Source organism: Lagenorhynchus albirostris, chromosome 14 (genome assembly GCF_949774975.1).
Source record: "Lagenorhynchus albirostris chromosome 14, mLagAlb1.1, whole genome shotgun sequence".
Taxonomy (NCBI): Eukaryota; Metazoa; Chordata; class Mammalia; order Artiodactyla; family Delphinidae; genus Lagenorhynchus; species Lagenorhynchus albirostris.
The window spans coordinates 68,658,333-68,673,657 of NC_083108.1; the positions used below are offsets into that span (position 1 = coordinate 68,658,333).

General features: G+C 46.6%; 1 protein-coding gene across 1 annotated transcript in view; it reads right to left on the minus strand.

The window, feature by feature from the left end:
- Window positions 1-1,843: 1,843 nt before the first annotated feature.
- The window catches only part of SEZ6L (seizure related 6 homolog like), a 197,594-nt gene continuing 184,112 nt past the window's right edge, over window positions 1,844-15,325 (minus strand). Inside the window, exons 15-19 of the mRNA XM_060170528.1 lie at window positions 10,962-11,156; window positions 7,814-7,846; window positions 5,914-6,028; window positions 4,457-4,559; window positions 1,844-1,971 (exon numbers count right to left, since the gene is read on the minus strand). Of these exons, the coding sequence (XP_060026511.1) occupies window positions 1,942-1,971; window positions 4,457-4,559; window positions 5,914-6,028; window positions 7,814-7,846; window positions 10,962-11,156 (476 nt within the window). The 3' untranslated portion in view covers window positions 1,844-1,941. The remainder of the gene's footprint in view (window positions 1,972-4,456; window positions 4,560-5,913; window positions 6,029-7,813; window positions 7,847-10,961; window positions 11,157-15,325) is intronic.

Genomic DNA, 15,325 nt, shown 5'->3' on the forward strand with positions numbered 1-15,325 from the left:
CGCAGAAGGAAAATATTTGGGCCTCAGACCCCCCCCCCAGGACTGAGGTCCACGGTCCCGGCTGGGAGGAGGGGTGTGTGTGTGTGTGTGTGTGTGTGTGTGTGTGTGTGTGTGTGTGTGTGTGTGTGTGTGTGTGTGTGTGTGTGTGTGTGTGTGTGTGTGTGTGTGTGTGTGTGTGTGTGTGTGTGTGTGTGTGTGTGTGTGTGTGTGTGTGTGTGTGTGTGTGTGTGTGTGTGTGTGTGTGTGTGTGTGTGTGTGCGTGCGCGCGCGCGCGTACGCATGCGCAAAGGCAACTGCCATATTCTGTTTCGGATGCTTCCTAAGCAAGCTACCAAAACATGGACTCCCAGCCATTCTCCCAAAGGCATGGCAGCCAGAAAGGTCTTGTTTGAAAACCAGCTGATTTAAAACAATTCTAGAGAGCATGGAAAGGCTCCAAAGAGCACCCCAAAAGCCGCTGGGCCGGTGTGCCTCTCTGAGCCACTGGTTGACACTAGGGAGATGAATTGGCCTCACGTGCACTTTTCCTTCCAAGCATCCTCACCCCTTGCCTTCTCTTAACACCTATATTTAGAAAAGAATCTTCCAGATAATCACACACTCACCAGTCCTACTGGGTTGAGGTGAAAGGACTCTGATCAAATACCAGGATGCGGGATTAATGAGATGCTAAGAGTTCCTTTCTGGCCTAAAATTCCTCCTTCTCTCCTCACTGGAGTTCAAATCGTGTGATGTGGATGCCGTTGTGGCTTTAAGCCCCCCGTTCCTGTTCCTCGGCACCTCTATGGTCAAGCATTCACGCCACCATCCAACATCCGGGCAGAGCTTCAGAGAATAGAAAAGTAGTTTCTTCTCATAGGACCCTCCCTCCCTCCAAAATACTTGACTGCAAGTGTACTCTGAAGGTGCCACCTTTTAGAGTGACAGTGCACTTGAGTCTCCCCTATTTTGAGGGCTCTGGCAGTGCAGCACCCTGGGAGGGAAACAGAGCTCACCCCTGGATTTCTCCCCTGCAACCCAAAGCCTCTTAACACTATGGGCGGTACTGCTCACGCCTGCAAAGACTACGGATCTATCATCACGGCTTGAGGGTGGCCTTGTTGAACAAGGTGATCGATTCTGGCCCTTGGAGCATAAATTACCTGCTCTTTCATCGTTGAAAGAGTATCATTTTATTCTCTCGATTCCCTTAGCCAGCTTTGCCCCTCATCCACTTCTTCACTGGAACTCTCAGATCTCTCATCTTCTCTGAAAACTTTCCTTTGTCACCTGTCACCTTTATAGAAAGAAAACATTTTCTTAGTTTGCCAGCATCCAGCGAGGCCAGGGTGGTGAAAGAGAATGTTTGTGTAACACCTTTGCTGCCTTCAGAGGGGCCATGGGAGGGAGGGGACGGGGCAGGTTCTTTTAGCAGCTGAGGAAATTGGAAGGGAGAAAACAGACTGGTTTTGGAGTAGTGCTGTTTAAGTCTCTGTGCTAAATTTCAACCCAAGTTAATCCAACAAGAAATACCCTTTTCCAACCTAACCTTGGGACTTAGATTTGTACGAAAAACACCATGGGCATGGATCCTGAAGATGCATGCAAGTTGATGCAGCCGTAGCACGGAATTGCTGATAGGAGAAACAGCCTGTTGCTGTTTTTTTTTTCCTTTTCCCTCTACTGCTGTGTTTGCTATTTTACAGGTCCTCCACCTGCCTTCAGGATTGAGGCTGTACCACAAATTTGGCTGCAGCTGCAATACATCCAACCACACCTATTTCGATTTTAAATATAATAAATACAGTGAAGAAAACAGAAAGTCTTCAGTAAAGAGTCTAAAGAAAAGACAGCCGACACTCTGGGCTTTCCATCAAATGCCACATGGTCTCTGGATGAATTTCTCGAGGAGGCTGTAGTTGAGTTTGTATCTGTAAGTTCCCTTCTCACGTGGAGCTCTCTCTAGATGGAAACTTCATACTCTCTGGTTTCCTGTGTGAGAGAGAAGCACAGATCCGTTGACCCCTTGTGTGGCAGAGTGACCCATGAATCGTTCTGGATCTTCACCCTTCTCTGTATCCAAGATATTGGACATAGGACTTTGCAGTGCTCTTTACTCTAAACTTGACTTGCTTTTACCAATGGGTTATGGGAAAGTGGGTCATAAGAGGGGCCTGAAAAGTGCCTGTGTGTTTCTGCTGCTGGCGTCCTGCCCTTCTGCCTTCACCACGAGTAGAGCATGCCTTGATGGCCTTTAGCGCCCGCAAGAAGAAGAGAGTCATGGACAGCAGAGCTGAGTCATCAGCCAACCACAGATGTGTGAGTGAGCACTGCCAAACCAGGACTACCACCCAGGTGAAACTAGCTGAAAACACTGTCCCATGGACTGATGAGCAAATTAACGCTTGTTACTTTGAGCGACTGAGTTTTGGGATTGTTACTCAGCATTATCATAGTGCTAGGTGACTGATACATACACGAGTAAGTCTTAATAAGGTCTAGTTTCTAAAGGGCTATTTTTCATCAGCTTGACCTTCTCTGAGGATTCAGAAACAAGCTATACACAATGTAAAATAACATATGACCTTGTCTTACCAGTGCCATATCTAAAATGACCACAACACGTAGGCAGCAACCAGTTCAATTTCTCCAACACTCGTGGAGTGTGTGTAATATACTCCAGGCCCCCAGGGCAGAGGAGTAGGGAGATATAAGAAGTCATAGGCTCGGCCCCATGTCACTGTCACATGCTTTAATGGAGGTCTACAGTTCCCACTGGGTCAACACAGATAAGCAATTCTGTCTGTGCTTCATGGTAGAGGCAAGTTTGGGGGGCAGGCTCCAAGGTGGTCCTCATGGTCCCCAACCTCCTGGTATTCACATTCCTTGTATGATCCCTTCCCCTTAACTGTATGCAGAACCTATGATTTGCTTCTAAGCAACAGAATACAGCAAAGGTGCTAGGACGTCACTTCCGTGTTTATATTTTGTAGGATTGTGACCTCTCTCTCTCTCTCTCGCTGACTCTGAAAAAACAAGCTGCCATGTTGTGAGTTGTTCTACGGAGAGGGACACATACAAAGGAACTGAGGTTGACAGCATGCAAGAAACTGAGCCCCTTAGTCCAACGACCTGCAAGAAACTGGATGCTGTCAACAGTCATGTGAGCTTGGAAGTGGATCCTTCCCCAGTCAAGCTGCAGATGAGACTGCAGCCTTGACTGACACCTTGATTGTAGCCTGTGAGTCCTGGAGCAGAGGACCTACATTAGCTGTGCCTGGACTCCTGACCTACAGAATCTATGGGGTAATAAATGTGTGTCCTTTAGGCTCCTAAATTTGCAAAAATATTATTACACATCAATTGATAACAGGAGGTCAGAGGAAGCAGGAGTGCTGCAAGGTTAGCACGGACACGGAACAAGTTTATGCCCCCAATATTGGGAGATGATTGTACATCTTCACACAGTGAATTTGAAGGTTGTGGTTTTGCAAACTCATGACCAGCCTTCTTGTTCTTCACACAGGCCTCTGGGCCTTTGCACGTGCTCTCCTGTCTTCCTGGCATCTTTTTCAGCCACCTTATATGACTCAGCTTTCTCAGAGATGAGATGAGATGGCCTTCTCCCATCCCATCACACACTCATAGCACCCTGTCCAATTTCTTTCATGGCCCTTAAAAATTATGGTTGGCCCTTAAAAATTACGGTTTGTTGCAATCAAGATATTCACTGGCATATTTGATTGTTTGAGGTTCAATGAGAGGCAAGAGAGGCTAACAGAGTTTGCATCCTGGCTGCAGGCTGTGTGTTCTGGCTGTGTGCAATCTTGACCAAATCGTTTTTCCTCTCCCTGAACCTCAATGTCCTCATCAGCCAATCAGAAATAACTAGAGAATCCATCACAAAGAGTTACAAGGATTGAAGGGGATTATTCATTTAAGGTGCCTGGCCCATAATATTACTATTACCATTACTACTACTACTACTATTATCGATATCTGTCTCCTTTGTGAGCTTATAAGCTCATTAACGGAAGGACTGTGTCTATTTGGTTCAGCTGTGTCCCTAGTACCAACACAAGGCTGCTGCTCAAATGTGTGGGGACGGTGCACACTGCCATTCAATAAGGAATGTAGTTTAATAAGATGCTGGGAATGCTGCCCACTGCCACCAGGCCCCCGCTGGGCTCGGACCCATTTCAGCTGTCTCTCCATGGGTCTCTGGTGCAGCCCCTTCTTTCTGTGGCCATTCTGCTAAGAACAAAGTGTTACAGGCTTGTCATCAATTCCTAGAACGAGCTGAGTTCTCCAGCCGTTACCTCAATAGGGGTCTTGGCGGGGATGAGACAGGAGGACCACTGGCCATGCCTTTCTGCCAGCAGCATCGTGAGCAAAAGGAAATTAAACCTCCCGTTTGGATGTCGATGGATTCAGAGCAAAGAGGGAGGCACCAGGGAGAGAAGAGAGACCCACTCACCCCTGTCTCATAAATGGGGTTGTCAAACTCGGTTTCCACGGTGATCTGGCTGTAGGGGTGGGAGTACATCAGGGGCAGGCGGAGGTTGGAGTAATAGCGGCATCTGGAGAAGAGACGGTGAAGGGAAGAGAAGTTACTTTTCCTGGACGAGGAGACACCTTACAGTCCCACAGGGGAGTGGTGGGTGCCACTTCCTGAGCATGGGCACCTCCATGGATAACAAGGAGGATGTGTGGAGACGGCCTCTTGTAGGTGAGAATCCGAGTGGGGTAAAAGCTGAAATCATAATCGCTCTCAATTTCTAACCCAGTCGGTGATCCTTAAAACCCCGGACCTCCCCTTACTGGAGCTTAATGTGTTTTCTCCTGTAAGATGATACAAGTCCCTCTTTAATGCAAAGGGCAAGTGCAATAATAATGAGCATTTATTAAGCATATACTGTGTTGCCTCAGAGCAGCCTTCCCTGACCACCTATGTAGATCTGGTCTCTGTTCCCACACCCTGTCTCTTTCCTTTATTGTGTTTATTATAGTGTGTGATAATGTGTGTATTTCTCCTCTTCCCCCTTCCAGACTGTGAGCTCCAAAGGGACCATTTAAAGTAGGCAAATGCCTGCCTCAGGGCCTTTGCACATGCTGCTTCTCTGCCTGGAATCCTCCTCTCCCAGATATCTGCATAGTTTACTCATTGTTGCTTTCAAGCTCTTACTCAAATGTGATTTCTCACTGGGGCCTCCTCGACCCCTCCCCCACTTAAAATGCAACCACTGCCTCACCCCAGCTCCCTTTTTCTCTCTTCTAAGTTTTCTTTTTCTCCCTGCATTTTTCACCTTCTAATGTACTACTTACTTTTATATTATACTTTACTTATTGTCTCTCTTCCCCCATTAGAACCTGTGCCCCACATGTCAACGATTTCTTTTTGTTTTGTTCACGACAATGGTCTTAGAGCCCAGAAAATGGCGTGGTACAGAGTCGGTGCTCAATAATTGTGAAATTGAACGAATTAGTGAATATGCTAGCCATAGATGAATACCTTCCTTCCTTGTTAAAGGCACGTTCTATGCTCCCCGACACCTGGGACAATGACATTAGACTGTCAATACATACATGCTGAATAAGTGAGGGAATGAATGAGTGAATGAAGGAGAGAATGAGTCAGTGTGCCTGGCAACAGGAAATGTCTCTCTCTCCCATTAGACATTAGCTCTGTGGGGTCAGGAGAGTGTCTGTCTGATTTGCTGCTGCATGCTCAGCCCTCCTACCATGAAGGGTTGGCAGGCGCACGATCTAAATATTCCTCAGAGTTGAATTGAATCACACCATCCCTTCAATCACACAAATGCCACTGTCCCCAAGAGTGGAGACCTTGAGGCTCAGGGTCCATGACGAGCCCAGCCCCTCAGCACGCTGGTCGCCGAGTGGGCGAGAGCCCCACTCCCACCCGAAGCCCCATACCTGGTGATGTAAATGTAGGCTCCTCCCAGCAGTAAGGAGATGAGGAGGGCCGGGATGAAGATAGCCAGTGCCACGTTTCCCCCTTCCAGAGACGTCTCGGCTGCCGCTTCTGCTACTAAATGCACAAGCCGGTGAAGGCCCCTGGCTCCCAGGGGAGTACCCGCCCTCCCAGCCCCGCACCCACTCCAAGACCTAATGTCACAGAGCCAGCCACTGGAGAACCATCTCCAGAAGGGAGAAGAGGCAAAGAGTAAAGGAAATGGTGCTGGTTCTTGGCAACAGAGCCCCAGATCTATTCTTGGATGGGGTGGTCATCAGTTGAAATCTGGTTAAAATCCAATTCCAGGGAAGACCTAGAGAAAATCCCCAACGTGCTAACTGGAAAGGCAGATCTGCTTGACAGTCCATGGAGAAGACAGAGTTGTGTCTAGACTGGCAGGTCCCTCCCAGACCTGCTCAATCAGACCCTCCAGCAGAGGGTGCTGAGCAGCTGGGTCAGTGCTCGGTACCTGCACACCTCATGACACCCCAACCGCACACCCCATGACACCCTAACCATGAAGACACAGTTTTCATCCTCAGAGGCCCTGGCTGCACACTCTCAGGCAACCCTCTCGGCCTCACCTGGGGCCTCCCGCTACCTCCCAGTGGTTAGAGGAAATCACAAGAACTATGATGATTATTGTGGAGGTGGAGGCGGGGAAGGGGGCGTTTTCCGAGAAAGGCTTGAAGGCAGACTCCACATCCCTTCTGGACACACTCTGCCGTTCTCCACAGCCACGTCTAACAGAGCTCGGCCTTATGCAAATCTGCAATCCGTTAGCCACCACTCCTTGGGTCTGAAAAACCAGTCTTAATACCCACGATAAATGTGCGAGCCCAGAACATTACGATGGCATCACACCCGCTGAGCAACCCAGGCCTTTGAGATGTTCTCATGGTCCATTGGCCAGTGCAAGACAGCGAAGGAAGGGCCTGCATAGAGCCTAACACCACAAATGCCCTTCTTCTTCTAGTGGAGTGACCGATACATGCTCCCCACAGCCTACACATGTATTTGAGCTCCAGCTCTGTCTGCTTGGATTAAAATGTCATCTGTTGCAGAAGAGAGCAACTAATGACATGTAATTTCCACTGCCCCAGATTCTGAGTGAACAATTTATTGTCAGAAAGATAAGTGGCTCCAAAAATAATTTAAAAAACTGTCCAATTGGTTAAAACTTTTTTTTAAAACAAAATATGTTATTTTTTTCCTGACACGACAGCCCAGTGAGTGGTTTTGTACCAAACTGAACGAAGGTTATACAGAATGCAGAACATTTTACGTGTGGGATGCATTGAAAAGGGAAGATAAAACAAAATCCTGGATCACTTTTAGCATCTGTTCCACATTAATAAATCTCACTTGGTAATTTCTAACAAGAACAGAAAACAAGGGGGATCCAGGGACAGCTATTTTGGGGAAGAAAAAGACGGAGGGGAAAACAGACCACAGAGCATCCCCTGGGGAAGACCTTTCCCTCCCAAAACCAGGAGCTTGCTCAGCATGAAAGGTGAGGCATCTCTGGATTTAGCTCCCCCAAATAGCACCGCATGGCTGAAAAGTTTTACAAGAGGGTATGTGTTTCTCAGGCACGTGAACTCCCAGATGTTTTTACCTCGTCATCATGAACAGAACGGGCGTCAAATCTCTTTTAGGTCATAGTTAGGACTATAAGTTGCAAATTCAATGATTTTTTTTTTCTTTACAATGTCATTTGTTTTGAAATTATCCTCAGCAGTGTGAAGGCAGCATTTTTGCTTAACTTTCTGTTAATGCCTCGATAAGGATCTCCAAGGACCTTCCCTTGCTTTCTGCTATTAGCTTGGTTTATGGGATTTTTTTCTTCATGGGACTCACCTTCTAAAGCGTGTTCAAAGCTGTCTTGATTAACTGAAAGAGAAATTGGAGCATTGCTCAATGTCAAGTGAATTCACTCTGTTTGCATGAAGCACCCCCCCCCAAATTAGGTGCAAAAGTCCATTCCATGCTTTGCTGTAGTGCTGTGGTTTTGTTTATTTTTTTAAATCTTAGGCTACCGGAATTAGTGGAAATGCCTCATTCCCTTCCTAAGTTCCTGAGAGAAGATGAGACAGATATGAAAGGAAAAGGACAATAATTACTGAATACTCACCATATGTCAGATACTGGGCATCAAGAGCTTTATATATATTTGCTCACTTAACACTCACAACAATCTCATTAGGTAGATACTATTCTCATCCCCATTTAACAGATAAGCAAACAGAGGTTCAGAGAAGCGAAGTGATTTCTCTGACACCACACAGCTCCTAAGTGATGGAGGCAGGATTTAAACTTGCTTGGCTTTCTTGGGCCTTTGCTCTGAACTACATAGTCCTGGTCTCTTCAGTGTTTTTGCGTCGGACCAAGGCTGATGAATGGTGAGGGGCAAGACAAAATTACAAATCCGCAATCCTGAGCCCAGCCAGAGGTGAAATTGTTTTCCTGCTTTGAAATATACATTTATATGAACCTTTCTAATTTCACTTTTATTCCATATTGATTTGGAATATAGGATTTTTATTCCATATTTTCATTCCTTCATTGCCATAGACTGGAACTCTCTGCAGTTGGTTTATTCCCCTGGATTCCCTGTACAACTCCTCTGGAAGTTCAGGATGATGGGGGCTGGTGTCTTCACGCTTTGGCATCAAAGTCATCATGATACCTGAGCACAAAAATATACCCACAGGGACGGGGTTCAGGGATGCAAAACCCCCAGAGTGAAGGGCTTCGATGGAAAGATTGCATGATAAGGTCGTGGGAGGAGCTGCCCCCCAAAGGCCCAGCAATAGCGGTGTCCTACATAATACGGAGATTTCCTAGTTAGAGCTTTGGTCAGAGTGACTCTCTGACTTCCATCGTTATCATGTGATGATAACAAAACCAGCCGACAAGAAAGCTAACTAACTGACTGCAGACATCTCTGGAGCCAGGGCATTCGGAAAATGGAAAGATTAAGGCAGATGCTTCCTACCCAAGACATGAATGGGACCTTGACTGCGTGTCTGGGAGGGCATGAGCTTCCATGAAATCTTAGAAATGGAAGGAAATGTTGAACCTCTGAGTGTGATCAGTGGGCCCCGGGGGCACGTGCTAAGAGGCAGCTTCCTGGGCCCTTTCCTGGACCTGCCAGGGCAGTGTCCTTGGGAACCCAGGGCCCCTGAGTCCCAGGGGGTGGTCTCACACTGGTGCTCTGTCATTTCTCCAACTCCAGACCACAAACGATGGACCCCACTTTTTTGGGGAAGAGGAAGTGATTTATTATTTCATTACAGAGTTGGCAGGGTGGATCACAGGAGTGGAAGTGGAGAGGAGAGAAAAGGGCAATGGTTTCCCAAGACAATGTCTTTCCTGCTAGACGGTCTGTTGTACCTGAGGGGCCAGCACTGCCTCACCCGGTGGGGTTTCAAGGGCAGGGAATTTATAATTAGCAGAAGTGGGTTCAAATCCTAAATTTGTCTTATACCAGTTGTGTGGTTTGGGGTAAGTCACTTAACCTCTGTGAGCTTCTCTGTCCACATTTGTGAAATGGGTATGACGGCTCACCTCTCTCAAAGTATGGTCATGAGGCTTCAATGGGGTGATGCAGGGAAAATCTTTTTTTATAGGTACAATTCACATGACATAAAATTAACCATTTTAATTCAGTGTCCAATTCAGGGGCATTTAGTACGTTCACAATGTTGTGCAAGCATCGCCTCTATCTAGTTCTAAAACGTTTTCATCATCTCAAAAGGAGATTCGGTATCAATTAAGCAGTTACTCTTCCCTCCCCACCAGCCCCTGGGGAGCGCTAATCTGAGTTCCATCCCTACGGATTTACCTACTCTGGACATTTCATTCGAATTGAATCATACAATACGTGACCTTTTGTGTCTGGCTTCTTTTCACTGAGCATCACCTTTTCAAGGTCCATCCATGTTATAGCATTCCTTTTTACGGCTGAACAATATTCCCTTATATGAACATGCCACATTCTGCTTATCCATTCACCAGCTGATGGACATTTGGGTTGTTTCCATCTTTTGTGAATAATGCTGCTACGATCATTTGTACAAGTGTTGGTTTGAATACCTGTTTTCAATTACTTTGTGCCTATACCCAGGAGTAGAAATTCTGGCCGGGAAAGTATTTTTAAGCCTTAATGCTGGACTTCATGAACGAGCATTTGGGGATCCGCTGAAGTTACAGGTTCCCAAGTAGAAATGTAAAACTGCATGTTTCAGTTCCCCTGGGGGAGAGAATTCAGAGCTTTCTGCCTGATTCTCAAAAGGGTACCAACACCATAAAAAGTTAAATCCACTTGCCTAAAGCGCTGAACATACTTAGGATATGATTATGAATTTCACACCTCAAAGACACGGATAAATGGATCCAAATCTCACTAGGTGTGCCCTAACTTAATTTCAACGATGAGTGGTTCACTGATTCTAAAATACACTTCCCCCCCCTTTTCACCATCTCTGAGATGGGGGGTGTCTTACAATCACTGGGGTATTAAAATCGCTGCCACCAGGTGGCGCTCAAGATGCCTGTGCTTGTGCAATCATCAGCCCAGGACCATCAGTACCCGGAGGATAGGTGTGAGCATCTTGGGAGAACGCCCAGAGGTGACAGGGGAACACCCATCACCCTTGGGAACCAAGTGGTTGTGAGAAGGGGGTGCAGGAGGCAGGAAACGTTTCAGCCACGCTGTCCAAGCAGGAGTCAAAAGCAGGTTGCCTCTCCTTTATGATAAAAACCTAAGCTCTTTTAGTAAGTAAAAACAAAAATGCTAAGAAAGGAGAAGGCACCGTGTCATAGTTTAATTGGAAGCCATGTCCTTCCTCAGCAGTGCAGACAATAACGGTGGTGTCTTAGATTTAGTGAAACACAGTAGCCTGGCTTTTTAGAGCAAGTTTAGAATCGCTGCAAGTCAGTCTTTACATCTCTGGGTCCCTCATTCCCCGGGACTCCGGGGGTGGGGAGGCGGTGGTTTCTTTACCTTTACAGACGGGCAGTGGCCCATTCCAGTGGGATGGCTGTCCCAGGATGCATCGAATGGTCACTTCGCCCATGAGCTCGAAGCCCTCATAGCACATGAAGGTGAGGGACTCTCCTGGCAGGTAGAGTCGTTTGTACAGGATTTGGTACCCATTTTCAGGTAACCCTGGGTTGTCACATGCCAGGGACTCCTCCGCTGAAATGCAAGCCAAAAGGAGCTCTGATGAGACGATGTAAATCTCTGGGGACTCCTACTCAGAGCCTGTGGGATCTGAGGCCAGTCTCTCCAGCATCATTTCTCTGCATCCCCACCTTGAACTGAACTGTTGCCCACTCCTCAAACTCCCTTTTCCCTCTCCCACCTCTGGGCATGGGTTACACATGGGCACAGTAGGATATACTGAGCTGTGGAATCTGGGTTAAAAATCTGGGTTCTGCTACTTATTAGCTGTGTGACCTCCAGCAAGGGCCACAACCTCTCTGAGCTTCAGTTTCCTCATCAGTAAAATGGCAATAATAGCAGTACCTATCTCACAGGGACTTGGAAGATTAAACAAGATAACGTGCAAATGCTTTAGCACGCCCTTGAAATGTAAGTACTCAGTAAATAATGGACGGTGGTGTCGCTAAATTATGAAATATTCCTCCTGCTTCTCACCTTATACCTCACCTGTCCACACAGCCGGGATAAGTCTTGTTTTTCAATACTCAGTCCTCATATCTCCTCCTTCAGGAAGCCTTCCCTGATGCCCCCTACCCCTAATTGAGTCACTAATCTCTCCGGCTCTTCCTCCACCACAGCATTGCATACACTGTATTGTATTTAATTATTTACTACCAGTCTCCCTCACTGGAGATGAGCCTGTTCAGGCATGCTGGAAGCTCAGGGCCTGGTATACAGTAGGAACACAAATGACCCTAACATATACAGTAGGAGCATCATAAATGACACCTGCTAGCTTAAGACTTATTGGAGAGTTGAACCTGACAGTTTGACCCATTCCAGGGCCAGCGTGTGATCTAGTTCCTTTTCAGCACCTGGATGGGCTGGAAAGCCAGCAAAAACTGCTGTGCACACAAGACTACACATCCTGAAACATTAAAAAGTCTTACTATTAAAAAATTTAAATTGGGTAAAATTCTACATAATATAAAATTTACCATCTTAACCATTTTAAGTATACAGTTCAGTAGTTTCATTCTGTACAGTTCCATTGTTGTACAATCAGCCTCCAGAACTCTTTATCTTCCCAAATGGAAACTCTGTCCCCATTAAACACTAACTTCCCATCTCCCCTCCCAACCAACCCTTGGCAACCACCATTCCACTTTCTGTCTCTATGACTTTGACTACTCTACGGACCACATATAAGTGGAATCATCCAGTATTTGTCTTTTTGCGACTGGCTTATTACACTGAGCATAATATCCTCAAGGGTCATCCATGTTGTAGCTTGTGTTCGAATTTCCTTCCTTTTTAAGGCTGAATCATATTCCATTGTATGGCTGGACAAACATTTTGTTTATTCATCCATCTGTCAATGGACACTTGAATGGCTTCCCCTTTCGGCTATAGTGAATAAAGCTGCTATGAACATGGGTGTGCAAATACCTCTTTGAGACCCTGCCTTCAATTCTGTGGGTAGATACCCAGAAGTGGGATTTCTGGACCATACAGTAATCCTACATGTAACTTTCTGAGGAACCACCATCCCGTCTTCTACAGTGGCAGCACCATTTTACATTCCCACAAACAGAGAACAAGGGGTTTTCTATGCCAAATCCTAAAACATTTTGCTCCTTCTGGATCTTGCTTTGCTGTACAAAGACCCAAGTCTTTACATATCACAGCTGCACCTGCCATACATGTTTCAGAGAAACAAGCTTCTGTCCACAGCTTCCAATACTCAGTTGATTAGTGAAACTCGGAAGAGATGACATGCTGCCTCTTTTACCTGAAGGATTCCTATAATATCGGAGTGATTTTTACAATTTACTAGTGTAATCCCCCAGCTTGCCATCATCCTGACTCTGCAGGCCCTCGGTTTAGAACGTGGAGCAGGTGGGTCTTTTATTATTTCACACCTGGTGATTCCACTGCGCTTGGAGAAGAGGCAGGGTCTCCAGATTGGGCTATTAGGGCTTTGTCCATCTGCTTCCTGCCTCCCTCTCAAATGGTTCCTTAGTTTACATCAAACTAGTCACATTTTGCCAGATGGGTTACTCTGTTTCACCCTTTTGTGCTTTGCCTACGCTGTTCCCTCTGTCTGAGATGCCCTTCCCCTTCCTATCTAAAGGAGAGTGACATAAATACACTACCATGTGTAAAATAGCTAGCTAGTGGGAACCTGCTGTACAGCACAGGGAGCTCAGCTTGGTGCTCAGTGATGACCTGGATGGGTGGGATGGGGAGGGGGGTGGGAGGGAGGTCCAAGCGGGAGGGGATATGCGTATACATGTAGCTGATTCGCTTCATTGTACAGCAGAAACTGGCACAAGGTTATAAAGCAATTGTACTCCAATAAAAAAAAATAAAGGAGAGTGCAGTGGAAAGGCTAAAACAGCCCTTAATAATCTTCACCTGCTGGTATTAACACTCTTTGCAGCTCTTTGTAGCAGGACCTGTGACTCACTTCCAACCAATAAAGTATCAATACAGCAAAGACAAAGGGCTGTCACTTCCATGAGGATGCTATATAAGACTGTAGTTCTGTCTTGCTAGCAGACTCTCCACTGTCTTTGGAGTAGGAGCTCCAAAGCTTGGAAGTGGATCCTTCCCCCAATTGAGCCTTCAGATGAGATCTCCAGCCTCAGATGAGACTCAGGTCTCTCTTATGAAAGGCCCTGAACCAAAGGACCCAGTTAAGCTGCTCCCAGACTCCAGACCCATAGAAACTGTAAGATAATAAATATGGGTTGTTTCAAGCACCTTATTTTACAAGGCAGATCTCAAGAATTCCCCCAAGGAGCCAGATCTGTCCCCAGCAGCATGAATTCCCCTGTTCTTGGAACCCTGTTCTATAACCTTCACAGGCCTCCAACACAGCTTCAGAATCTTTTATGGCACTGTTTGATTCTCACCTTGCCCACTCACTCCCAGGCTGGAAACTCATCTTACGTTCATGCCAGGAATTCCAGTGCCTAGCACCTTGCCTGGATCACAGGAAGCATTCATTCATTCATTGGGTCAATGAATGTTTATTGAACACCTATTATGTGCCAACACATAAGTAGCACTGAAGACACAGAGGTGAATAAAACAGATATAACCCCTCGCCCCATGGAAATTGTGGATGGCACATAGTATAACGGAAGTCCCAACTAGACCCTATTACTCTGTGAATTTGACCTACACATGGGCTCTGCTTAGCTTGTGCAAATCAGGGTATTTCATGTAATAATCTGAATCTCTGGCTTCTTCTGAAACATTGGAAGATAAGATAATACTGGGCTCACATAACTACATGGCAATGATTGTGTCCTGGAGCCCAAGCACTCAACTCACATGGCGTTGAGTAGAAGCTGTCCCCCTTAGATAAGAGGTATGTTCCCCAGTTAGCCACAATCCTTACCACTCCCTACTGTTCTACACATGGTACCTGCCTGACATTCAGGAAGGCATTTTAATGTATCACCTTTCCAAGGAACAAATGAATGAATGACTATGCCTTAGAGACAGTAATCACCACTAATGAGGAATTGGGGCTCTGATCTCTTTGAATGGGTGGGTCGACAGGGACCTGGCTTAGAAGGTTCCGAAGGTTCCTAGGGTTCCAACCTCTTGAGGTTGAAAGACTTTTTTCTTTGTAATTCAATAACAGCCTTCGTCAGGGGTGAAGAACTGTTTTCCTCCCATACCTGCAATCCAGGAAGCCAGCCTGTAGAAAGGGACTTGCTGGGTCGCTGGGTGGCTACAACAATGCAGATGCACCTTGGCAGGCGCTCGAGCTTTTATTCAGAAGACATTTAGCAAGTGTTTACTGCACGCCAGACAACGCACCCAGCAGTGGGGCCAGAAGGCGAATCAGACGCCATTCCTGCCCTCCAGCGACTGTGGTCTCAGTGCTTTAAGCAAACAAATGTAAATGGACAAGTAAACAAAAAGAGATGGCAGCTGCTGTCAGAGAGAGAAGCTCAAAAGAGTAAGGGGCACCTGGAGGAGACCCCCTAAGTCAGCGGGGGCGGGGCTGTTAGAGCAGCTGAGAGAGAGAGGCAGAGATATGGACTAGCATTCCCTTCAGTTCAGACTCCCAGAAATGAGGCACCAGGTGGTTCAGCCAATGCCTGACCAAAGCTAATCCCTCCACTAAACCCAGGTCATCTCTATGGTTGAAGTTCACCCACGGGCACTTGAGAACAGCCAAT